At 41.1% G+C, this 24,764-nt stretch overlaps 1 protein-coding gene across 3 annotated transcripts in view; it reads left to right on the top strand.

Annotated features, from left to right (window-relative positions):
* Positions 1–24,764, top strand: part of LOC132654759 (solute carrier family 22 member 19-like) — a 79,821-nt gene that overhangs the window by 36,404 nt on the left and 18,653 nt on the right. For 2 of the 3 annotated variants that reach the window (XM_060385990.1, XM_060386000.1), the window contains 4 exons: positions 12,253–12,407; positions 12,496–12,664; positions 13,219–13,342; positions 23,654–23,710. In XM_060385990.1, the coding sequence (XP_060241973.1) occupies positions 12,253–12,407; positions 12,496–12,664; positions 13,219–13,342; positions 23,654–23,710 (505 nt within the window). The remainder of the gene's footprint in view (positions 1–12,252; positions 12,408–12,495; positions 12,665–13,218; positions 13,343–23,653; positions 23,711–24,764) is intronic. The other variant, XM_060385996.1, reaches the window with a different exon arrangement.

The following is a 24,764-nucleotide window of genomic DNA, read 5'->3' as shown; positions in this document are numbered from 1 at the left end:
ATGCCACTCCATATAAGCCACTTCCATTCTCTGTTTCCCAAAGGCTTGCAGTCATAGCAGAATAAAAAAGCTATTTCATTCAACTCAAAAAGTATGGTAAATGCTGGACCAAAGCAAGACCAAAAACCAGCCAGGCAAACTCCAAACTCTGCATCTTCATATCTGTTGTGAAAGGGCTCCTCAGATCTCCACCTCCTTTCAACTTTGTTGACTGCAGCCCACTTCTTTTTCTTTGGGTGGTTCACTCTGTTGGCATATTTCTTTGGCAGGTACCTACAGTTCTAGCAACTCCAACATCTTGAGGTCTCTAAGGCAATCCAAGTGTCACATCCACAGCTTCACAGTATGGCCACTATTGACCACCATGTAGGGACACCTGTATTATATGCCTGATCTCAATAGCCTGACTCAATTGTAGAGGGCGATTACAAAACCCCTTTCGTATATCCTTGACTCTAAAGTAAGAACCACATGATCAAAGCTAACAAGTTTTGCTGCTTTCTGGGTCTGGAACATGGCCCCTTTATTTAAACACATTTTCCCCACATTTCTGTTTTCCATGATTTCCTTCACTGTCTATGCTTGGCTTTCCTAGAACTTGCTCTGTAGACCAGGCTGGCCTGAAACTCAAAGGTATGCCTGGCTCTGGCTCTGCCTCTGCCTCTCAAGTTCTAAGATAAAAAACAAACTTTACCACCACACCCGTCCCTAAGCTTTTCTTTAATTTCCTTTCACAAGTTAGAAGCTTATGTGTTGGTGTCTTTTTTGTTGTTGTTGTTGTTGTTTTTTAAGGTCATCACAACCTTTCCCTTATTTGGGACCAGGATTTTCTTTGAACTCTTTCCTGGTGCTCTTTTCCTTTCCAAATGTTATATTTTTTGTTCATTTTTGCTGCTTTTCATTACAGTGCTGTATGAGACTGGCCATTAATAACCAAGGAATATAGTCTGGAAATCTCCTCTGCTAAAACTGTTAATACAAAGCTTTTCAATTTATGCTCAAGCAAATTTTTTTGGACAAGGGTAGAAAATAGCCTCATTAATCCCTAGAATGATCATTAAGACACATCCTAATAGTCTTGTCTGAAATGTCTTGAGCTGGATTCCCACTGTTCAAATCAGAATCAGACCGCTCTCTTTCTTACTTCTGCTACATTGGTTCATTAAGACAGCATATGTAAAGCATTGGAATGCTTAACTACTCCAAAGTTCCAAGATCCACATTCCAGCAAAGAAAAGCATGGTCAGGCCTATCACAGCAATACTCCACCTCTGGTACCAATTCTGTCTTTTTTATGGTTTCTATTGATGTGAAGAGACATCATGACCAATGCAACACTTATAAAGGAAAGCATTCAACTGAAGTTGACTTATAGCTCAGAGATTTTATCCATCACCATCATGGTGGGAAGCAGAGCAACATGCAGGTGGATGTGGTGCTACAGATGTAGCTGAGACTTCTACACCTGGATCCACAGGCAGTCATGAGACAAAGCCATTAAGCTTGGTTTGAGCCCCTAAAAATTTTATTCACTTTACATCCTTGTAATCTTCTCCCCGCCCAGTCCCATACTCCCTTCTTCCACATCCCCTTTCCCCTCCTTTTTTCTCAGAAAAGGGAATCTCCTTTTCCCATCCACCCCAGCTCATCATGTTGCATCAGGACTGAGCATGTCCTCTTCCCCTGTGCAAGACAGCCCCATCAAGGAGAAGTGATCAAAAAGCTGGCAACTGAGTCCCTGTACAATGCAGCCCCCACTTCCCTTACTCTAAGACCCATATGAAGCCTAAGCTGCACATCTACTACATATTTGTAGGAGGGCTAGGCCCAGTATGTGCATGGTTGATGCTCCAGTCTCAGCTAGACCCACTGGGTCTTGGTTAGTTACCTCTGTTGTTCATCTTGTGGTGCTCTTGCCACTTCTAGGTACCTTTTTTTTTTTCATTCTTTTATAATACACCCTATGCATCACCCAGTGTTTGGATGTAAGTCTCAGTATCTGTTTTGAGGCACTGTTGGGTAGAGGCTTTCAGAGGACAACTCTGTCAGTCTCCTGTCTGAAAGCTAACAAATTATCATTCACGATGTCAGAGGTTGGCACTTTCAGATAGAGTGGATCTTTGGTTGGGAATTCCCTCAATCTCTACTCTAGTTACTCTATCTTTATCCTTGTGCATCTGGCAAGCAGGAAAAATCTTGGATCAAAGTTTTTGTGGGTGGGTTTGTGTTCCCCTCCCTCTGTTAGGAGACTTATCTAATTAGAGAGTGGCCTCTTCAGTCTCTGTTTGAATTCTCCTCATAGCCTCCTAAGAGCCTGCCCTTACTTAGACCTCCAGCTTGTCATGGAAATACCCTGATCCTCATTTCTCTTTTCTCTACAGGCCTTCTGTACTCTTGTCTTCACTTGTTTGCCCCAGATCTAATCTCTACCCTGTTAACTCTCTGTTTCCTCTATCCTACCTAGGTCCCTCTCTTTAGCCACAACTTCTGTCTATCCTCTCTCCCCCTCTAAGTGAGAGTTATGCATTGTCCCTTGGATTCTTCTTGTTATTTATCATTTTGGGTCTATGCCTCATAGTATGCTTATCTATACTCTATGGCTAAAATCCACATGAATGTGTGTGTGTGTGTGTGTGTGTGTGTGTGTGTGTGTGTGTGTCCTTCTTTGTCTTGGTTACTTCATTCAGGATGATATTACTCCCATCCTTTTGCCTGCAAATTTCATGATTTCTTTGTTTTTAATAGTTGAGTAGTATTCTATTGTATAAATGTGCCACAGTTTCTTTATCCATTCTTTGGTTGAAGGACATCTAGGTTGTTTCTAGATTCTGGCTATTGTGAACAAAGCTGTTATGAATATACTTAAGCAAATGTCCTTGTTGTATGGAGGCATTTTTTTCTATATTTAATTTATATTTATATTTAAATTTTTAATTTATATTCTCAGGTATAACATTCTGCCCACAGTTTCTTCTTCCTCCCTCTGGCCTTTACTTCCACTATCTTTCTCATTCCCTCCCTCACTATCCATTCATCCTCCATTTTCATTCAGAAAAGAGCAGGCATCCCAGGAATATTAACCAAAGATGGCATAACAAGTTGCAATAACACTAGGCACATCCCCTCATATTAGGGGCAAACTAGTGGAGATTAAGGGTCTGAAAAGCAGGCAAAAGAGTCAGAAACAGCACCCACTCATTCTACTAGTAATCCCACTAAGACGCCAAGCTACATATATATAACATATATACAGAGGGCCTGGGTCAATCCTATACACGCTTTCTGGTTTGCAGTTCAGTCTCTGTGAGTCTCTATAAGGACATGTTTGTTGATTCTATGATTCTTGTGATGTTCCTGACCCCTCTGGCTTCTATAATCCTTCTTCCCCTCTTCAGAGAGATTCTCAAAATTCACCAATGTTTGGCTGTGGATTTATGCATCTGCCTCTATCGATTGCTGGATAAAGCTTCTCTGAAGACAGTTGGGCTAGGCACCAATTAATACAGCAGAATATCATCAGGCATCATTTGATTGACATTGTTTTTGCCTATCCAAGGTTTCTGGGTCATTTAACCTCTGGTTTCTGGTCTTGTAGGCAATTTCAGCAGCCAGATCCCTCGTGTGTACTAGATCACAAACTGGACAAGCAACTGTTTGGCCTTTCCCACAATTTCTGACTCAGCACAACATGCTAGCAGGACAGATTGTTATTGAAAGGTTTTATGGCTGAACTGGTGGCCCAAACCCTCCAGTTGAGGTTTTTCCTGGTTATGGAGATGGTTGCATCAGGCTCCATATCCCATTAGCAGCAGGCTTGTGCCTAGAGGCACCCTCATAGATTCCTTGTAGTTTCCATCGTTCTAGGTTTCTACCTTGCCCCTGAATTGCCCTCCAATTTCAGCTGGCTCTCCCAGTACTCTGTTTTTCCATGCTATTCCCATGTGAGCCCTCCTAATCCTAGCCCCACCTTCCCCCAAGCCACTAGTTATATCTTTTCTATTTCCCTGTCCTGTGTATGAATATTACCTAGAACCTCTGCTCGGATGTAGCCCTTAGTAGCTCAGTAACCAATTTGTTTTCCCTAGTAAGGGGAACAGGGACTATTTCTGACAGGAACTCAATGGCAGGCTCTTTGACCTCCTCACACCACAAGGGAGGAGCAGACCTGCTAGGCCACAGAGGAGGACTTTTCAGCCAGTCCTGAAGATACCTGATAAAACAGGGTCAGATTACATGGGAGAAGGTCCTCCCTAATCAGTGGACTTGGAAAGGGGCAAGAAGGAGATGAGGGAGGGAGGTTGGGATTGGGGGGAATAAGGGGGTAGGATACAGCTGTATTTAGAGTTAATAAAATGTAACTAATAATAAAAAATAAAATAAAATTTAAAAAATAAAATAAAATTTTTTTTTGTTTATTATATATATAGTGTTTGCCAGCATGTAGGTCTTTGCACCAGATTTCATGATATGATTGTGAGTCAACCTGTGGTTGCTGGGAATTGAACTCAGGCCATCTGGAAGAGCAGACAGTACTCTTAACCTCTGAACCATTTTTCTTGCCCCAGCTTCTTTTTTTGTAAGTAATTTTTCTACCTTCATTCATTTGTCTGCAAACTTCTTGTTCTTGTTTTAAATGACTGAGTTGTACTAAATCATGTAAATGTACCAGATTTTTTTTGATCCATTCTTTGGTTGAGAGACATATAATTTTTCAGCAGTTTCAGGCTATTATGAATAGAGCTGTTATGACCATGTTTGAGCAAGTATCTTTGTGATAGGATGTAATGTCTTTTGGGTATAGGTAATCCATATCCAGAAAGACAAACACAATACATACTCATTTATAAGTGGATAATGTGTGCAAATTGAAGGATAACAATGCTACAGTCCTTAGACTAAGAGAGACTAAGTAATAAGGAAGACATACAGGGAGATGACTAGATGCATATTTATTACTATGCACAAAAATCAAGTCCAAGTGAATCAAGAACCTCAACATAAAATAGGATACACTAAATCTGATAGATGAAAAAGTAGGGAATAACCTTGAACACATTGGCACAGGATACAACTTTCTGAACAGAATACCAACAGCTTAGGTACTCAGATAAACATTAATAAATGGGGACTCATGAAACTGAAATGCCTCTCTAAGGCAAAGCACACTTTCAGAAGGAAAAAACAGGAACCTACAGAATGGCAAAATATCTTCACCAACCTTACATCATAGGGCTAATATCCAAAATATATAAAGAACTCAAGAAAGTAGACATCAACAAATCCAAATAACCCAACTTAAAAAATGAAGTTCAGAGCTAAACAGAGAATTCTTACCAGAGGAATCTTTGAGAAAAGATCAGGAACCACAAGGGTAAGCATAACAAATAGAATACAAGAGATGGAAGAGAGACTCTCAGGAGCTGAAGATACAATTGCAGAAATTGACATATCTCTCAAAGAAAAAGTAAAAGAGAACTTAAAAACACAAAACATCCAAGAAATCAAGGATGCCATGACAAGATGAAATAAAAGAATAATAGGAATATACGAGAAAAAAAGATTCCAGGCTCCAAGGTACCAAAAAGAAAAATTTCCCAACATAAGGCTCTACCCTGAAGGGTATAAAAGCAGATGCTGAGATATAAAGCCAAACTTTGGGCAGAGTGCAGGGAATCTTATGAAAGAAGTGGGAAATAGTAAGACCTGGAGAGGACAGGAACTCCACAAGGAGAGCAAGAGAACCAAAAAATCTGGGCCCAGGGGTGTTTTCTGAGACTGATACTCCAACCAAGGCCCATGCAAGGAGAAAACCTAGAAACCCTGCACAGAGGTAGCCCATGGTATTTCAGTGTCCAAGTAGATTTCATAGTAATGGAAACAGGGAATGTCTCTGACAGAAACTGATTGGCTTGCTCTTTGCTCACCTCCCCAGAAAGGGGTAGTAGCTTCACCAACCCACAGAAGAAGACAATACAGCCAGTCCTGATGACAGCTGATAAACTAGGATCAGAAGAAAGGGAAAGAAGAGCTCCCCTATCAGTTGACTGGAGGAGAAGCATGGGTGGAGAAGGGGGAGGGAGGGAAGGATTGGGAAGGGAGGAGAGATCAACCTACAGGGGGGATACAAAGTGATTAAACTGTAATTAATAAAAATAAAAATAAATAAGAAAGAGATGTCCTTAAACATACAAAAGGCATATACAGACCACCAAATAGACTAAACCAGAAAGTAAGTGTCTCACATCACATAATAGTCAAACATTAAATCTAAAGAATAAAGAAATAATATTAAAAGCATCAAAGGAAAAAGGCCAAGGAATGAACAAAGGTAGGCATATCAGAATCACACCAGACTTCCCAATAGAAACCATGAAAGTGAGAAGGGCCTGGGCCTTGTTATGTAGACTCTAAGAAAACAAAGATGATAAGCCAGACTACTATACCCAGCAAAACTATCAATTAACATAGATGGAGAAAACAAAATATTCCATGACAAAATAAGCTTAAACAATATCTACACAGCAACCCAGCCATACAGAAGATACTAGAAGGAAAACTCCAATCCAACAAAAATAACTACACCCAAGAAAACATAGGATATAGATAATCACACAACAAAAATTCAAAAGAAAACAAGCATGCAAACACACTAGTACCATCACCTCCACAATAAAAGGAACTAACATTCATTGGTCACTGTAATCTATGAACATCAATGAACTCAACTCTCCAATAAAAAGAAACAGATTGACAGAATGGTTGCAGAAAAAGGATCCAACATTCTGCTGCATCCAAGAAAAAAAAAACACCTCTACAACAAAGATAAACACCACTTCAGAGTAAAGAGCTGGAAAAGGTTTTTCAAGCAAACATACCCAGAAAACAAGCTGGAGTAGCTATCTTAGTATCGAATAAAATAGACTTTCAACCAAAATAAATCAAAAGAAATGAGGAGAGACATTCACTCTCATCAAATGAAAAATCCACTAAAAGAACATCACAGTTCTGAACATCTATGCCCCAAATACATGAGCAACAGCATTTGTAAATGAAACATTATTAAAGCTGAAATCACAAATCAATCCCAACACCTTGATAGTGGGAGATTTCAACACTCCACTCTCACTGAGGGGCAGATCATCTACACAGAAGTTAAATATGGAAATAATGGCACTTACAGAGGTCCACCATAGACTAAAATTAGACCTCAACAGCAACAGAAATAACAGAAAGCCTACACATGCATGGAACCTAAACAACTATCTACTCAATGACAGCTAGATCAAGGAAGAATTTTTAAAAAAGAAAATTTGAACTTCCTAAAATTTAATGTAAAGGAATGCACATCATACCCAAACTTATGGGGCACAAAAAAAAGCAGTGCTAGGAAGAAAGTTCATGGCACTAAGTGCCTTCAGAAATAAGTTTGAGATATCGCATATAAGCAATTTAATGGCACACCTGAAAGACCTAAAAGAAAAAATGTATCAGACACACCAGAGAGGAGTAGACAGTAAGAAATCATCAAACTAAGGGCTGAAGTCAATATTTAGCAACAAAGAAAACAATTCAAAGTATCAATCAAACCAAAAGCAGGTTCTTTGAGAAAATCAACAAGATAGACCAACCCTTACCAAAAATAACTAAAAGGAAGAGAGAAACTACTCAAATCACCAAAATCGAAATGAAAAGGGGAACATAACAACAGACACTGAGGAAATGCAAACAATCATTTTGTCTTACTTCTAAAGCCTCTAGGCCACAAAATTTGAAAATCTAAATGAAACGGACAATTTTCTTGATAGATTCCATTTACCAAATCTAAACTAAGATCAAATAACTAGATTAAACCGTCCTATATTATATCTCCCAAGGAAATAGGAGCAGTCATCAAGTCTCCCTGCCAAAACAACAACAACAACAACAACCACAACAACAACAACAAAAAAAAAAACAGGACCAGGTGTTTTCAGCACAAAATTCTGCCATATGCTCAGGAAAGAGTTGACACCAATACTCTTCAAACTATTCCACAGAAGAGAAACAGAAGGAACATCACCAAACTCTATGAGGCCACAGTCACATTGACCTAAACCACACAAAGACCCAACAAAAAGGAAAATTTCAAACCTATCTGTCTTATGAACATTGATGCAAAAATACTCAATAAAATACTTGCAAACCAAATCCAAGAACACATAAAACATATCATCCACCATGACCAAGTATGCTTTATTCCAGGGAAGCAGGGGTGGTTGAATATACAAAAATCCACCACATAAACATGCAGAAGGAGAAAACCCACATGATCATCTCCTGAGATACTGAAAAAGCATTTGATAAAATCTAATGCCCATTCATGTTTAAAGTTTGGAGAGACCAGGGAAACAAGGCACATACCTAAACACAGTAAAGGCAATATACAGTAAGCCTATAGCCAACATCAAACTCAATGGAAAGAACCTTAAATTAATCCCAATGAAGTCAGGGACAAGGCGAGGCTGCCCATTCTCTCCTTATCTCTTTGACATAGTACTTGAAGTTCTAGCTAGAGCAATAAGACAACTATAGGAGATCAAGGGAATACACATTGGAAAGGAAGAAGTCACAATATCAGTATTTGCAGATGATATGATAGTATACATGAGTGACACCAAAAATTCTACCAGAGAATCCCTTCAGCTGATTAACACTTTCATCAAAGTGTCTCGATAAAAAATTGACTCAAAAAAAATTAGTAGCCCTCCTGTATACAAGAGGCTAAAAGGCTGGGAAAGAAATCAGGGAAAGAACACCCTTTACAATTGCTACAATAACGCAAAGTACCTTGGTGTGACTCTAAGCAATCAAGTGAAAGACCTGTATGAAAAAAAAAATACTTCAACTCTCTGAAGAAAGAAACTGAAGAAGATATCAGAAGATGGAAAAGTCTCCCATGCTCATGGATAGGTATGCTTAATGTAGTAAAAATGGCCATCCTGCCAAAAGCAATCTACAGATTCAATGCAATCTCCATCAAAATACTAACACAATTCTTTACAGAACTTGAAAGAATAATTCTCAATTTCATATGGAAAAATAAAACAAAACAAAAAACCTCAGAATTGCTTGAACAATCGTGTACAATAACAGATGGTCTGGAAGAAGCAACAATAATAAAAACTGCATGATACTGGCACAGAAAAATGCTGGGGGATGAATGGAATTGAATAGAAGATCCAGAAATAAATTCATACACCTACAGATAGTTGAGTTTTGACAAAAAAAAAAAAAAGCCAAAACCATACAATGAAAGAAAGAAATGGTGCTTGTCTAACTGGATGTCTACATGTAGAAAATGCAAATAGATCCATATTTATCACCCTGTACAAAACTAAAGTCCAAGTGGATCAAAGACCTCAACATAAAACCAGACACACTAAATCTGTTAGAACAAAAAGTGGGGAAGAGCCTAGAACTCATTGGCACAGGAGACAACTTCCTGAACAGAAAAACAGCACAGGCTCTTAGAGGAACAATCAATAAACGGGACCTCATGAAACAAAAGCTTCTGTAAAGAAAAGGACACTGTCATCAGAATAAAATGGCAGCCTACAGACTAGAAAAGGATCTTCACCAACCCTATATATGACAGAGGGCTAATATCCAGAATATATAAAGAACTCAAAAACTTAAACACCAGCAAGCCAAGTAATCCAATTAAAAATGCGGTATAGAGCTAAACAGAGAATTTTCTCTAAAGGAATATAGAATGGCAAAGAAACACATAAATAAATGCTCAATATCCTTAGTCATCAGGAAAATGCAAATTAAAATGACCCAGAGATTTCACCTTATACCCATCAGAATGGCTAAGATCAAAAACTCAAGTGAAGCACATGCTGGAAAAAATGTGGAAAAGGGGGAATGCTCCTACTTTGCTGGTGGGAATGTAAAGTTGTACAACAAAATTGGAAATCAACTTGGTGCTATCTCAGACAATTAGGAATAGTGCTACCTCAAGATCCAGCTATACCACTCCTAGGCATATATTTGTAATATGCTCAAGTATACAAGAAGGACATTTGCCCAGCCATGTTCGTATCAGCTCTATTTGTAATCGGCAGAATCTGGAAACAACCCAGATGTCCCTCAGTTGTGGAATGGATACAGAAATTGTGGTACATCTACACAATGGCATACTACTCACCTATTTAAAACAAGGGAATCATAAAACTTGTATGCAAATCGTGGGAACTAGGAAAAGTCATCTTGAGTGAGGTAACTCAGAAACACAAAGACACACATTGTATATTCTCACTCATAAATGGATATTAGCCATATAATATAAGATAAACATGCTAAAAGAAGCTAAACAACAAGAAGGACCTTAGGAAACATGCTCAATCCTCCTTCAAAAGGGAAAAAGCTATAGACATCAGAAGCAGTAGAAGACAGAGAAAGGACAAGAGCTGACCACAGAGGATCTTTGAAATACTCTACTGATGAGGTATCAAAGCAGAGGCTGAGACTCATAGCCAAACTTTGGGCATAGTGCATGGAATCTTTTAAAAGAAGGGGGAGATAGAAAGACCTGGAGGGGACAAGAGCTCCAAGAAATACCAATGAAGCCAAACAACAACAACAACAAAATAACAAAAAAAAATCTGAGCCGTAGGGGCCCTGAAGAGAATGCTACCCCAACCAAGGACGATGCATGGAGAGGATCTAAAACCTTGGCTCAGATGGAGCTCATAGACTCAGTCTCCAAGTGGGTTCCTGAATAAGGGAAGCAGGGGCTTTCTCTGGTGTGACCTCAGTGGCAGACGCTCTAATCACCTCCCACTGGGGGATGCAGCCTTGCCAGGCCACAGAGGAAGACAATGCAACCAATCTTGTTAAGACCTGATAGGCTAGGGTTTAATAGAAGGGTAGAAGGACCTCCCTTATCACAGGACTAGGGGAAGGACATATGGGGAAAAGAAGGAAAGAGGGTGGGATTGGAAGGAGACAAGATAGAGTTCACAGGAGTGATACAAATTGAATAAATTGTAATAAATGATAAAAATAGTAATAAAAATATTGGGAGAAAAAAAAAAGAAGCTCCAACATGCTAGGCTTATGTAGCACTGGAAAAAAAGAAAAGAAAAAAAAAAAAGCCCTAACAGTAACAGGACTTGGTTGGATATAGGTGGTAGGGCTGAGAAGTCTAACAGACTCCCAGTCTAATTTGAGCCTCTGGAGAAAATGGATGATGGTTGTAACTCACAAGCCCTGGAGGCACTACAAGTGGAGGAAATGAGCAAAGAATGCAATGACTCTTCACCCCTAAACTCTAAATGAACTGAGTAAAAATCTGAAAACAAAAATAGATGTCACAGGTGGAGGGAAGGAGGGAACTGTGTGGGGAAGTGATTAGGAATGAGAACAGGAGATATCAGGTGGGGGAGAATGGGGGTAGAGACAACTGGAAGAGTGGGAGGGTGTCTCTGGGATGAGCTGAACCCTAGAACAGTGGAAACTCCTGGGAATCTATGAGGATGGCCCTAGCGAAGACTCTTTGCAATGGTAGATATGGAACCTGGAACAGACATCTCCAGTAACCAGAAAAGTCTTCAAAGTCTTCCAATGGAGGGATTGGGACATCAACCCAACCACAAAACTTTGGACTCAAAATTTGTCCTGCCTGAGGTACAGGCATGAAAATGGAGCAGAAATTGAAGGAGAACTAATGAATGACTGGCCCAGCTTGACACTCATGCCATTTGAGAGAGCACGCCCCTGATATAATTAAAGATACTCTACTATACTTGCAGACAGGTGTTTAGCAGAACTGTCATCTGAGAGGCTTCAGCAGCAACTGATGGAAACAGATGCAGTGACCCACATCCAAATATTAGGTGGAACTTGGGAAATCTATAATCGGAACCTAAAGGTAATTAATTAACTAATTAAACAACCAATGAACTAATTAATTAGCTAATTAATTAACTTAAACTTTTCAAAAAGATGTAGTCATTAAAGATTATGTTTCTCTATGTGTGCCTTTGATCCTAGAGATCACTAAGCACAAACATACATACCTATTTGGGCTCAAACATCTCTGTTTTTTTGACAGAGAACTAACAGCTTATAAGTTCCAAAGGGGTTACAGACAGATGGCAGAAGTTTGGTGATGAGAAGAGTTAAATATGAGGATGAGACAAAGCGCTGCCTATCTTTGGTTTTTAATAACTGAATTTGTCCATGATGGAATCTTTGTCTTTTCCTCAGGTTTGGGAGGAAGTTAGTCTTTAGATGTGCTTTACTCCTAATGGCCATCACTGGGACCTGTGCAGCTTGGGCTCCCACCTTCCTCATCTACTGCTCACTTCGATTCTTGTTAGGGATTTGTGTTCTAGTAACAACCTCAAACAGTCTTTTTCTCAGTAAGTCATACTTTTTGATAAACATTGTACAAGCTTTTGCTCTTTACAACATTGTTAGAAGTCAAGATTCATTTTTTTTTCTTTTCAGTGATAGAATGGACAAGCCCTAAATTCCAAGCCTTGGTGACATCACTGTGGGGATGTGCTAATGCTTTTGGAAACACAACAATGGCAGGCCTGGCATTTGCATTTCAAAACTGGCAGCACCTCCAGCTGGTAATGTCTGTGCCACTATTTTTCTTCCTTATACCTACAAGGTATGAGCTTTCTTTCCTGCCCTATCGTTTGAAATTTTGAGGTGACCATGCCATGAATCAAGATGTAAGAAATGCACTTATCACAATCTCTGTAATTAATATGTCTGTCACTCTTGTCATGTTGGGAAGACAATGTATCCTTGGCATCATTACTGCTCTGGGTGATATTATTAGTGAGGAAAATTTATTCAGGAGTTCTTAATTTAGAGAAGGATACATGATAAATAAAATTTTTCTACAGCCTAACAAAAAATCAGCAATTGTCTCGAGAAATGCTCCCCCGTATTCAAGTTATATAACCTCTATTAAAATATATATCTATATGAGGGAGACAGACAAATGTGACTCCAGCTCTGTATTCCAGAAGTGCAGGTACACTGCCTAACTGAATCATGTTCTATTTTCCTAAAAACTGTACATCATGATATAATACTATAGATTTTTGTTATAACTGAATGACTGGTAGGTATTAGATTAAAAATAAAACTATTCAAGAATAAATTTAATGTAGAAAATGACCCTGTGAGAATTTATGTCCACATCATTTTGAGCAGGTGGGTGTCAGAGTCAGCTCGGTGGCTTATTGTGACTAACAAACCCCAAAAGGCCTTAAAGGAACTTCGAAAAGTTGCATGCAAGAATGGAATGAAGTATTCTGAAGACATCCTTACCATGGAGGTGAGCATAATGCCAGCTTTTTATGACACAAAATACACAATCTTTGAAAAGTGTATGAGTTAGTGCCCAAGATAATATATGATCTCATTAAGTCATTGGATACAGTTCTTTTTTTTTAATTTTATTTTTCTCATTAGTTACATTTTGTTAATTCTGTATCCCAGCTGTATCCCTCCTTCCCTCCCCAGTCCCACCCTCCCTCCCTCATCTCCTCCCTGCCCCTTTCAAAGTCCACTGATAGGGGAGGACCTCCTCCCCTTATATGACTCCCTTTTGTCAGGTATTTTCAGGACTGGCTGCAAAGTCCTTCTCTGTGGCCTAACAGTACTGCTCCTCCCTTGGGAGGTGGTGAGATAAAAGAGCCAGTCATTGAGTTCCTGTTAGAAATAGTCCTTGTTCCCCTTACTATGGGAAACCAATTGATTACTGAGCTATCACGGGTCACATCCAAGCAGAGGTTCTAGGTTTTATCCTCTCATGGTCTTTGGTTTAGTGTCCATCTCAGAAAAGACCCTGTGCCCAGATATGTTTGGTCCTTGTGGAGCTCCTATCCTTTCCACATCAAACTCCCCTTCTTTCATATGATTCCCTGCACTCTGCCGAAGGTTTGGTTATGAGTCTTAGTGTCTACTTTGGAGCACTGCTAGGTAGAGTCTTTCAGATGCTTTCTGCGGTAGATGCCTGTCATACGTTCAATGCATATCCCATTTGTCTTTCTAAATGAGGATAGATCATCATACCCCGTGTCTGCTTTCTTGATTATCTTTTTTAGGTGTATAGATTTCATCATGTTTATCCTATCTTTTAGGTCTTTATAAGCAAGTATATTCTATGTTTTTCTTTCTCCTTCTGGGATACTTCACTCAGAATGATCTTTTCTAGATCCCACCATTTGCCTGCAAATTTCATGATTTCCTCCTTTTTGATTGCTGAGTAGTATTCCATTGTGTAAAAATACCACAATTTCTGTATCCATTCCTCCGTTGATGGACATCTGGGTTGTTTCCAGGTTCTGGCTATTACAAATAAAGCTGCTACAAACATGGTTGAGCAAATGTCCTTATTGTGTACTTGAGAAAATTTTGGGTATATGCCTAGCAGTGGTATAGCTGGGTCTTGAGGAAGTGCTATTCCTAATTGTCTGAGAAAGCACCAGATTGACTTCCAAAGTGGTTGTCCCAGTTTACATTCTCACCAGCAGTGGAGGAGGGTTCCCCTTTCTCCACAACCTCTCCAGCATGTGTTGTCATTTGAGTTTTTCATCTTGGCCATTCTGATGGATGTAAGGTGAAATCTCAGGGTCATTTTCCTTTACATTTCCCTAATGGCTAATGAGGTTGAGCATTTCTTTAAGTGTTTCTCTGCCTTTCGATATTCCTCTACAGAGAATTCTCTGTTTAGCTCTGTTCCCCATTTTTTAAGTGGATTACTTGGTTTGCTGTTTTTCAGCTTCTTTAGTTCTTTGCATATACTGGATATTAGCCCTCTGTCAGATAAAGGGTTGGTGAAGATTCTTTCCCAATCTGTAGGCAGTCGTTTTGTTTTGATGATGGTGTCCTTTGCTTTACAGAAGTTTTTAGTTTCATGAGGTCCCGTTTATTGATTGTTGCTCTTAGGGCCTGTGCTGTTGGTTTTCTGTTCAGGAAGTTGTCTCCTGTGCCAATGAGTTCTAGGCTGTTCCCCACTTTTTCTTCTAACAGATTTAGCATATCTGGTTTTATGGTTTTATGTTGAGGTCTTTTCTTTGTTCTGTAGATTAAGTGTTTTGACTATGATGTGACGTGAGGAGTTTCTTCTCTGGTCTAGTCTATTTGGTGTTCTGTAGGCCTCTTGTATGTTTGTGGACATCTCTTTCTTTAAGTTGGGAAATTTTTCTTCTATGATTTTCTTGAAAATATTTTCTGGACCTTGTAACCTCTTCTTCTTCAATTCCTATTATTCTTGTATTTTGCCTTTTCATGGCGTCCTTGATTTCTTGGATGGTTTGTGTTTGGGATTTTTCTGATTTTATTTTTGCTTTGAGAGATGTATCAATTTCTGTGAGTGTATCTTCAGCACCCGAGATTCTCTCTTCCATCTCTTGTATTCTATTAGTGATGCTTACCTTTGTGATTCCTTCTCTTTTCTCTAAGTTCTTCAGTTCCAGGGTTTTCTCAGTTTGTGTTTTCTTTATTGATTCTAATTCTGTTTTCATGTCTTGCAACATTTCCTTCATCTGTTTGAGTGTGGATTCCTGTGTCTCCAAGATGGTCTCTATTTTTTGTTTGTTTCCTCTCTTAGTGCCTCTGCTTCTGCCTCCAATTGTTTGGCTATATTTGCATGTGTTTCTTTAAGAGCTTCTTCGTTCACTTCGTTTTTCTTTGTTTCTATTTGGGAGGCCAAATCTTTAAGGGATTTTTTTGTATCCTCTTTAACTGTTTGAATCTCTACGACTATTTCTCTGAGAGATTTTTTGGTTTCCTCTTTATGTGCCTCAAATAACTGGATAATCATAGCTTTAAAATCATTTTCTTTTTCTGTTTCTGCTGAGTTGGAGTGTCCAATAATTTTGGAGGTTGCCGGTGAAGCCATGATATCTTGATTTGCGTTGGTTGTGTTCTTTCGCCAACCTCTGGCCACTTGGTTATCTGTCATGTTCACTGTCTGTTCCTGGATTCTGCAGGTCAGATTGTTTTTTCTCTGGTATCTGGAGAATTCTTCAGAAAAATGAAGGTCTAGTGATGTCTAGTGGTTTCAGTGTGTGAGTTGGTTATTCAGCTATACCTGTAGAAGGAAAGTTCACAGGCGCAGAAGGGCAAATGTGGGGTAGCGTGTGTTTGAGCATGTGCTTGCGGGTGTGTCCTAAGGGACAGGGTGTTGGTGAATGAGGAGGCCTTCAGTGTGTGAGAGGGGTGTTTTGCAGGCACTGAAGTTGTTGCAGGCGCTAAGGGATCGCAAGCGCTGTTGAAGAATGCGTGTGTGTATTGATTTTACAGGTCTGCTGGTCTTTGGTGTCTATTCAGCTGGTTTTCTGCCATTGAGGAGTTGGATGGCCCATACAATCACTGGCTGGGCAGCCCTGTGTAGTCCGTGCTGCCACTTGCAGCCTTGGGATCTGGGACGGGTTGTACTGTGGGTCTGAGTCTCTGTGGCTAGCACTGTATTGGGCATGCGCTTTGGCAGGGTGGAGTTTTGGCGGTACCTGCACTCCTGCAGAGCCGGGTGGTGGTAGTGGGGCGTGTGTTCCATGGGTCAAGAGCTGGGCGAGAGGGCCCTAAGTCAGGTGTGTTCTCCTCTGAGTGGTGGCGTTCAGCACTTCGTTACTGCTCTCTGCTGCAGCAGCGGGGTCTGGAGCCCTGCCTCCCTGCCTCCGCCCATCTTGGGTCCCAGACTCTGAGATTTGCTGCTAAGGTATCCAGGAAGAATTGTATTGTGGATCTGAGTCTCTGTGGTTAGCGCTCAGTGGTTGGAGCTCTGTGATTGGTCCTGTGCTTCTCCTGTGAGGAGGTTTTGGGGTTATTGTGCTCTGGCCACTTGGGACTTGAGCTCCACTGCACTTCCTGCTGCGTCTAGCCGCAGCATAACATCAGCGAGATGGGGGAGGGGACGCTCCTCGGGACCAGAGGGCCCCGAGTGGGACGTGTGTCCAAGGAGGGGACGGGTGTTCAACGGGTGGTTACAGCAGACCACTGCTGTAAGGGGCCCGGAGCACTGTCTCTGCTGCCTTGATCTCCTGGAAGTGAGATTTGTGCTCAGCTGCCTGGTGCTGTGTGTGGGTTTCCCTGAGCTTCCTTCCCTGAGGGAGGCCCGGACAAGGGATGCACCCTATTTCCTTCCAGGAGAAGTCCGCACCCAATCTAAATCTACAAGCACTCCACGCTTCTGTGGTGGCCCCTCTCCTTTAGAAAGCCCTAAAGTCCAAATTCTAGCTTTGATTGACTCTCCACTCACCAATTAAGGAGATTCATGTCTTCTGCCTCTCCAAAACGGTGTGCTCTGCTCACCGCCATCTTGGAGTCTCTACGGATATAGTTCTTTCATTCAAAGAGAATGGTGTAAAAAAACCCTTAGATGGTATCATTCATATTTAAACACTTTATAAAGTCATGATTTATACACAATGAATTAATTCTAAAATTTATACATGCACAAAATGTATTGTTTTATTAAAATCCCTTCATTACCACTCCTATTGCTTCTTTTCAAAATTTATTTTTTTATTAATTACAGTTTATTCACTTAGTCTCCCAGCTGTAGCCTCCTTCCTCATCCCCTCCCAATCCCAACATCCCTCTCTTATCATCTCCCATGCACCTCCACAAGTCACTGATAGGGTAGGTCCTCCTCCCTTCCCTCTAACCCTAGCCTCTCAGGTCCCATCAGAACTAGCTGCACTGTCTTCTTCTGTGGCCTAGTAAGGAGCTTACCCTCAGGGGGGGATGAGCAAGGACCCAGCCACTGAATTCATGTCAGAGACAGCCCCTGTTCCCATTACTAGGAAACCCACTTGGAGACTGAGATCATGGGCTACATCTGTGGAGGGGTTCTAGGTTATCTCCATGCATGGACCTTGGTGGGAGTATCAGTCTCAAAAATGACTTGTTTGCCCAGAATTTTTGGTTCTTTTGCTCACCTTGTGGAGCTCCTGTCCTCTCCACATCGTTCTATATCCCCCTTCTTTTGTAAGATTTCCTGCATTATGCCCAAAGTTTGGCTATGAGTCTCAGCATTTGATACCCTGATGGGTAGAGTCATTCAGAGGGCCTCTGTGGTAGCCTTCTGTCCTGTTCCCTGTTTACTCCCTCTTCCTATGTCCATCCTGTTTGCCTTTTTGTGAGAGTATTACTCATCTTACCCAGGGTCCTCTTTTAGCTTCTTTTGGTGTACAGATTTTATAATGTTTATCCTATATTATCCTAGATTATATCCACTTATAAGTGAGTATATAGCATATGTATCTTTCTGCTGCTGGGATACCTCACTCAGGATGATCTTCTCCAGTTCGCCCCATTTGTGTGCAAATTTCAAGATCGCCTTGTTTTAATTGCTGAGTAGTGTTCCATTGTGTAACTATACCACAATTTGTGTGTCCATTCCTCCACTGATGGATATGTGGGTTGGTTCGATGTGTGATTTCAGCTTTAATAATGTTTCATTTACAAATGCAGTTGCTCTTGTATTTGGGGCATATATGTTCTGGACTGTGGTGTCCTCATGGTAAAATTTTCCCTTGATGAAAATGAAGCATTCCTCTTCATCTTTTTAAATTAATTTAGGGTGAAAGTCTATTTTATTAGATATTAAGAGAGCTACGTCAGCCTATTTTCTGGGTCCACTTCCTTGAAAAACAGTTTTCCAGCTCTTTATTCTGAGGTAGTATTTATCTTTGTTACAGAGGTGTTTTTCTTGGTTGCAGCAGGATGTTGGATACTGTTTCTGCAACCATTCTGTTAGTCTGTGTCTTTTTATTGGAGAATTGAGTCCATTGATGTTGATATATAATAGTGACCAATGAATGATAGTTTCTTTTATTGTGGAATTGGTGGTGTTACTGTGTTTCAATGTTTGTTTTCTTTTAATTTTTTGTTGTGAAGTTATCTATACCTGTGTTTTCTTGGATGTAGTGGTTTTTGCTAGACTGGAGTTTTCTTTCTAGTTTTTTCTGTAGGGCTAGTTTGCTGTGTAGATATTGCTTAAGTTTAGTTTTGTCATGGATATTTTGTTTCTCTATCTATGTTGATTGAAAGCTTTGCTGAGTATAGTAGTCTGGGTTGGCAACTGTTTCCTTAGAGTTTGCATGACAACTGCCCACGCCCTTCTGGCTTTCATAGTTTCTATTGAGAAGTCTGCTGTGATTCTGATAGGTCTACCTTTATACGTTACTTGGCCTTTTTCCCTTGCTGCTTTTAATATTTTTTTCCTTGTTCTGAAGATTTAGTGTTTTGACTATAATGTCACATGAGGAGTTTCTTTTCTGGTCTAGTCTATTTAGTGTTCTGAAGGCCACTTTTATGTTAATTGACATCTCTTTCTTTTAGGTTGGGAAAATTTTCTTCTATGATTTTCTTGAAAATATTTTCTGGACCTTGGAAGCTGGAATCTTCTTTTTTTTATATTCCTATTATTCTTAGATTTCTTCTTTTAGGGCATCCTTGATTTTTTGGATGCTCTTTGTTTGGAACTTCTCCGATTTTACTTTCTCTTTGAGAGACATATCAATTTCTGCAATTGTATCTTCAGTGCTTGAGATTCTCTATTCCATCTCTTGTATTCTGTTGGTGATGCTTTACCTTTGTGGTTCCTAATAAGTTCCAGGATTTTCTCTATTTGTGTTTTCTTCATTGATTCTAATTCTGTTTTCATGTCTTGCACCATTTCCTTCATCTGTTTGAATGTGGATTCCTTTCTTCCATGATACTTTTGTTCATTTCTTCTTCATATGCCTCTATTTGTGTGGTTATATTTGCCTGTATTTCTTTGAGAGCTTTGTTCATTTCCTCTTTATGTGCCTAGAAGAACTCGATTAACATAGCTTTAGAATATTTTTCCAGTGTTTCTGATGAAATAGCATATCCATTGATTTGGGGTATTGCTGGTGAAGCCATGATGTCCTGATTTTTGTTGGATGTGTTCTTACACTGACCTGTAGCCATCTGCTTATCCATAACCTTCACTGTTTTATCCTGGAGTCTGTAGTTCAGATTGGGTCCATCTGTCTCTGGTGTCTGTAGTATTCTCCAGGAAGATGAGAGAGGGCCACTGTTTTGAGAGTGGATGTTGGTGTTTCAGCTGTAGCAAAGGGAGGAAGGTCACAGGAGCATGTGCGCAAGTGTGGGCATGTGTGTGGAACTGTGCCTTGAAGGACAGGGTGCTAGAGCATGTAGATTCCTAGAAGGGTGGAGCTTAAGTGCAGGAGGAGTTGCTGGCGCTGTTCATGGGCATATTGCACATGTGCAGGTGACCTGAATACCTCAGTGTCCTACAGGCCTGTTGTACTGTCCTCATGGTATTCAGATCTGTCTGGGACCTAGGAATCATTTGCCTGGACTCCAGTATTAGACCCACAGAACAGGGACTTCAATGTTGAGAAAGTGGTCCCAAGGATCCCTATGTTCCCACAGTAGGGGTGTGGGTTGGAGGGATCCAATATCTGTCTGCTAGAATAGAAGGACTGTGGACCTGGGGCTCTGCATGCATTCACTTGAAGGCAACCTCACTCACTCACAGACCTAATCACAGGCATTCTTCCTGTTCCTTACTCGCAGATTTGAGCCTGCACGGGTAAATGTGAGTGTAGGAGGTCCATCAGCTCAGTGGTGTCCACTGTTTGGCCCCTGGGAAGGGAGACCTGTACTTGGGGCAGCTACCTCTGCCATCTCAGTCACAAAGCCTGGAGGATCCTACTTAGGGAAGCCACCACTGGCATCTCAGTCATGGAGCACAGAGATTCTTCCTTGGGCTAGCCGCCACCCCAGCACAGCTGTAGACCTGGGAGGCCCATACTGCGACCACCTCTGCCTTCTCAGTCACCAAGCAGGGAGGCCTGTGCTTGGGGCAAGGGGAAGTGCAGGAGGGTGGAATATGTACCACGCTCAGTTCCTGCAGACCTCCATGGGTGACATGTATCCAACCTGTCCCAGTTGACAGGTTCTCCCCTCTCACACAGGAAACCTTAATGTTGATGTTCTGGCTTCAGTTACCCCTCCACTCAGTTATTTCAGAATTCTGGATCCTGGGCCCCTCAGATATGGTGCATGCTGGTTGCTGCCATCATGGACTCTTCCCTATTGCTACTTATTGTTGCACAACCATGTTTGTGGAAGCTTTATTTGTAATAGCCAGAAGCTGAAAACACCCCAGATGTCCCTCAACTGAAGAATGGATACAGAAATTGTGGTACATCTACACAATGGAATATTACTCAGCAACGAAAAATAAGGAAATCATAAAATTTGCAGGTAAATGGTGGAAATTGGAAAGGATCATCCTGAGTGAGCTGTCCCCAAAACAGAAAGACAAACATGGTATATACTCACTCATATAGACATATAATATAGGATAAACCTACTAAAATCTGTACATGTAAAGAAAATAATCAAGAGGAAGGATTCTGACTAAAATGCTCAATCCCCACCCCAAAAGGCAAAGAGGATGGACATCAGAAGAAGAAAACAGGAAACAAGTTAGGAACCTACCACAGAGGGCCTCTGAAAGGCTCTGCCCTGCAGAATATCAAAGCAGATGCTGAGACTTATGGCCAACCGTTGGGCAGAGTTCATGGAATCTTATGAAAGAAGTGGGAAAGAGTAATATCTGCAGAGGACAGGAACTCCACAAGGAGAGCAACAAAACCAGAAAATTTGAACACAGGGATCGTTCCAGAGACTCATACTCCAACCAAGGTCCATGCATGGAGCTAACCTAGAACCTTTGTACAGATGTAGCCCATGGCAGTTCAGTGTTGAAGTGGGTTCCATAGTAATGGGAAGAGAGACTGCCTTGACATAATCTGATTGTCCTGCTCTTTGATCACCTCCCCCTGAGGGGAAAGCAGCCTTACCTGGCCACAGAAGATGACAATGCAGCCACTCTTGATGAGATTTCATAGAATAAGATCAGAAGGAAGGAGAGGGGGACCTCCCCTATAAGTGGAGTTGGGGAGGAGCATGCGTGAAGAAAGGGGAGGGCAAGTGGGATTGGGGGTAGGAGAGAGAAGTTTATGGGGGTATACAAAGTGAATAAAGTGTAACTAATAAAAGTTTTAAAAAAATTTTAAAAAAAGAAGTGAGAGAGAGTGGTACCTGGAGAGGACAGGAGCTCCACAAGGGTCTTTTCTGAGACTGATACTCCAACCATGGGCCATTCGTGGAGATAACCTAGAACCCCTGCTCAGATGTTACCCATGGCAACTGAGTATCCAAGTGGGTTCCCTAGTGAGGGGAACAGGGACTGTCTCTGACATGAACTCAGTGGTGGGCTCTTTGACCAGCCCCCTGAGGGGGAAGCAGCCTTGCCAGGCCACAGAGGAGGTCTCTTCAGAACTGTATAGATCCTCTTTCTCTGTGGCCTAACTAGGCCACCTCCAAGGGGAGATGATCAAAGATCTGGCCTCTGAGTCCATGACAGAGAGAGCCCCTCCTCCCCTTACTAGGGAACGTACTTGGTGACTGAGATGCCTACGGGCTACAGCTGAGCAGGGGGTCTACTTCCTCTCCATGCATGGTCCTTGGTTGCAGTAGCAGTCTTTGCAGGTCCCTCTGGGCCCAGAATTTTTGGCTTGGTTGGTCTCCTTGTGGAGTTCCTAACCCCTCCAGGTCTTTTTATCTCCCCCTTCTTCCATAAGATTCCCTGCACTCTGTCCAAATTTGGCTATGACTCTCAGCATCTGCTTTGATACCCTGGTTGTTAGAGTCTTTCAGAGGCCCTGTGTGGTAGGCTCTTCTCCTGTTCCCTGTCTTTTCTTACTTCTGATGTCTATCCTGTTTGCCCTTCTAAATGAGGACTAAGCATCTTCCCTAGGGTCCTCTTCACTGCTTAGCTTCTTTAGAACTATAGATTTTAGTATGTATATCCTATTTTATATGGCTAATATCCACTTATAAGTGAGTATATACCATGTGTGTCTTTCTCCTTCTGGGATGCCTCACAAGGGATGATCTTTTCTAGTTCCCACCATTTTCCTCTACATTCATGATTTTCTTGTTTTTAATTGCTGAGTAGTATTCCATTGTGCAAAAATAACAGAATTTCTTATGAATATTGTATCTTATGAAGTAAGAATTCCTTGTGAATTATGTATCTTATGAATATTGGTGCCCAAGCTTTTGGGGCATAGATATTCAGAACTGAGATGTCTTGGTGATGTTTTAGTTTGATGAGTATGAAGTGTCCTTCCCATTTCTTTTGTTTAATTTTGGTTGAAAGCCTGTTTTATTAGACACTAAAATGGCTACTTTAGCTTGCTTCTTGGGTCCATTTGCTTTAAAAACCTTTTTCCCACCATTTAGTCCTAGGTACTGTCTATATTTATTGCCTAGGTGTGATTCTTGTATACAGAAGAATGTCACATCCTGTTTTCATATCCATTCTGTTAACCTGTATAGTTGGCTTCCTTGGATTGGAGTTTTCCTTCTAGAATATTCTGTAGAGCTGGTTTTGTAGATAGGTACTGTTTAAGTTTGGCATGTTGTGGAATATCTTGTTTTTCTCCCTCAATGTTAATTAAAACTTTTGCCTGGCATATTAGTCTAGGCTGACATCTGTAATCTTAGTGTCTTTAAGCTATTCAGCACAGAGAGGACTGTAAACTGAATGTTGTTTGGCCCAACTCAGGCCTCCACAAGATGGAGGACCACTGGCTGGAGGATCCCTTTGCTGGCTGTGCCTCAGGTGGGTCAGACAGAACAGGCAGATCAGGAGCAGTCCTTGGTGTTAAGGTCTCAGAGGCTGCAACAAACTGGTGAATGGGTGCTGGTGTTATGGATCATATTCAGCTGCACAGCTGCTTGCTGGCCCAAGCAGGCTCTGAACTCCTGGCACTCAGAGTTGGCTTGACTCTGCCACCTTGGACCTAGGACCCAATAATGTCAATCTGGTCTCTACACTGGGACCAGAAGAATAGTAGATTGGGGTTGGGGCGCTGCCTCCAGTCCAGACACTGCCCTTGTGGAAGTGGTAGTGATCCTAGGTCTGGTTCATGCAACAAAGTGTCTCTGGACCTGAAGGCCCCAGGAAGGCAGAAAGCATTGTGTGGTTTCTACAACAAGGCTTGCAACAAGGCTTGGGTTGGGCTTGGCCCTTGGGTCCTGTAAATTGGTCTTGGGATGCTGGCTTTGGTAACTTGGCTAGGGAACAGAAGTGATCCAAGGTCTGGTTACTGAAGTGTACCTGTAACCTGTAGGCAGGAAATGTTGTGCAGGCACTTGAGACCTGAAACCAGAACTTGGCTAGGCAGTAAACATCCAAACTCAAACTGTGTCAGGGAGCCATTTGTTGCACCGGACATTTCTCCTCCCCTGTGGGTGAAGCACCTATATCAGTATTTTGGAAACTGTTGCTAGGCTGCTCACCATAACCCATGGTCTCTCACCTTCTGCTTCTCAAAGACAGTATGCAATAACTGCCACCATCTTGGAAATCTCCCCCACTTCTTTGACTTTAGCCTCACTCAAATTTTTAGAATATGATCAGGTTGCTGCTAGAATTTGTTGTTTTTTCTCAACAAGGAAAAATTAATGAATGTCCTCCATTCCAATTCCCAATGAAGTGCTCTTTTTCATGTGAAATCTCATGGAGAAGATCCTCACTGTTCAGATTTGTATCAGTATTTCAGTATACTGAATTTCCACAAAGACAATTCTATTCTCTCTGTACTGATTCTGAAAACTCCCCCGAGTTCTACTAACAAACCACAATTTGGTTAGCTTTATCAGAACAACAACAA

The sequence above is a fragment of the Meriones unguiculatus genome, chromosome 1 (assembly GCF_030254825.1).
Source record: "Meriones unguiculatus strain TT.TT164.6M chromosome 1, Bangor_MerUng_6.1, whole genome shotgun sequence".
NCBI lineage: Eukaryota > Metazoa > Chordata > Mammalia > Rodentia > Muridae > Meriones > Meriones unguiculatus.
The sequence above is the reverse complement of the archived record's forward strand: the minus strand, read 5'-3'. Positions and strand labels throughout refer to the sequence as shown.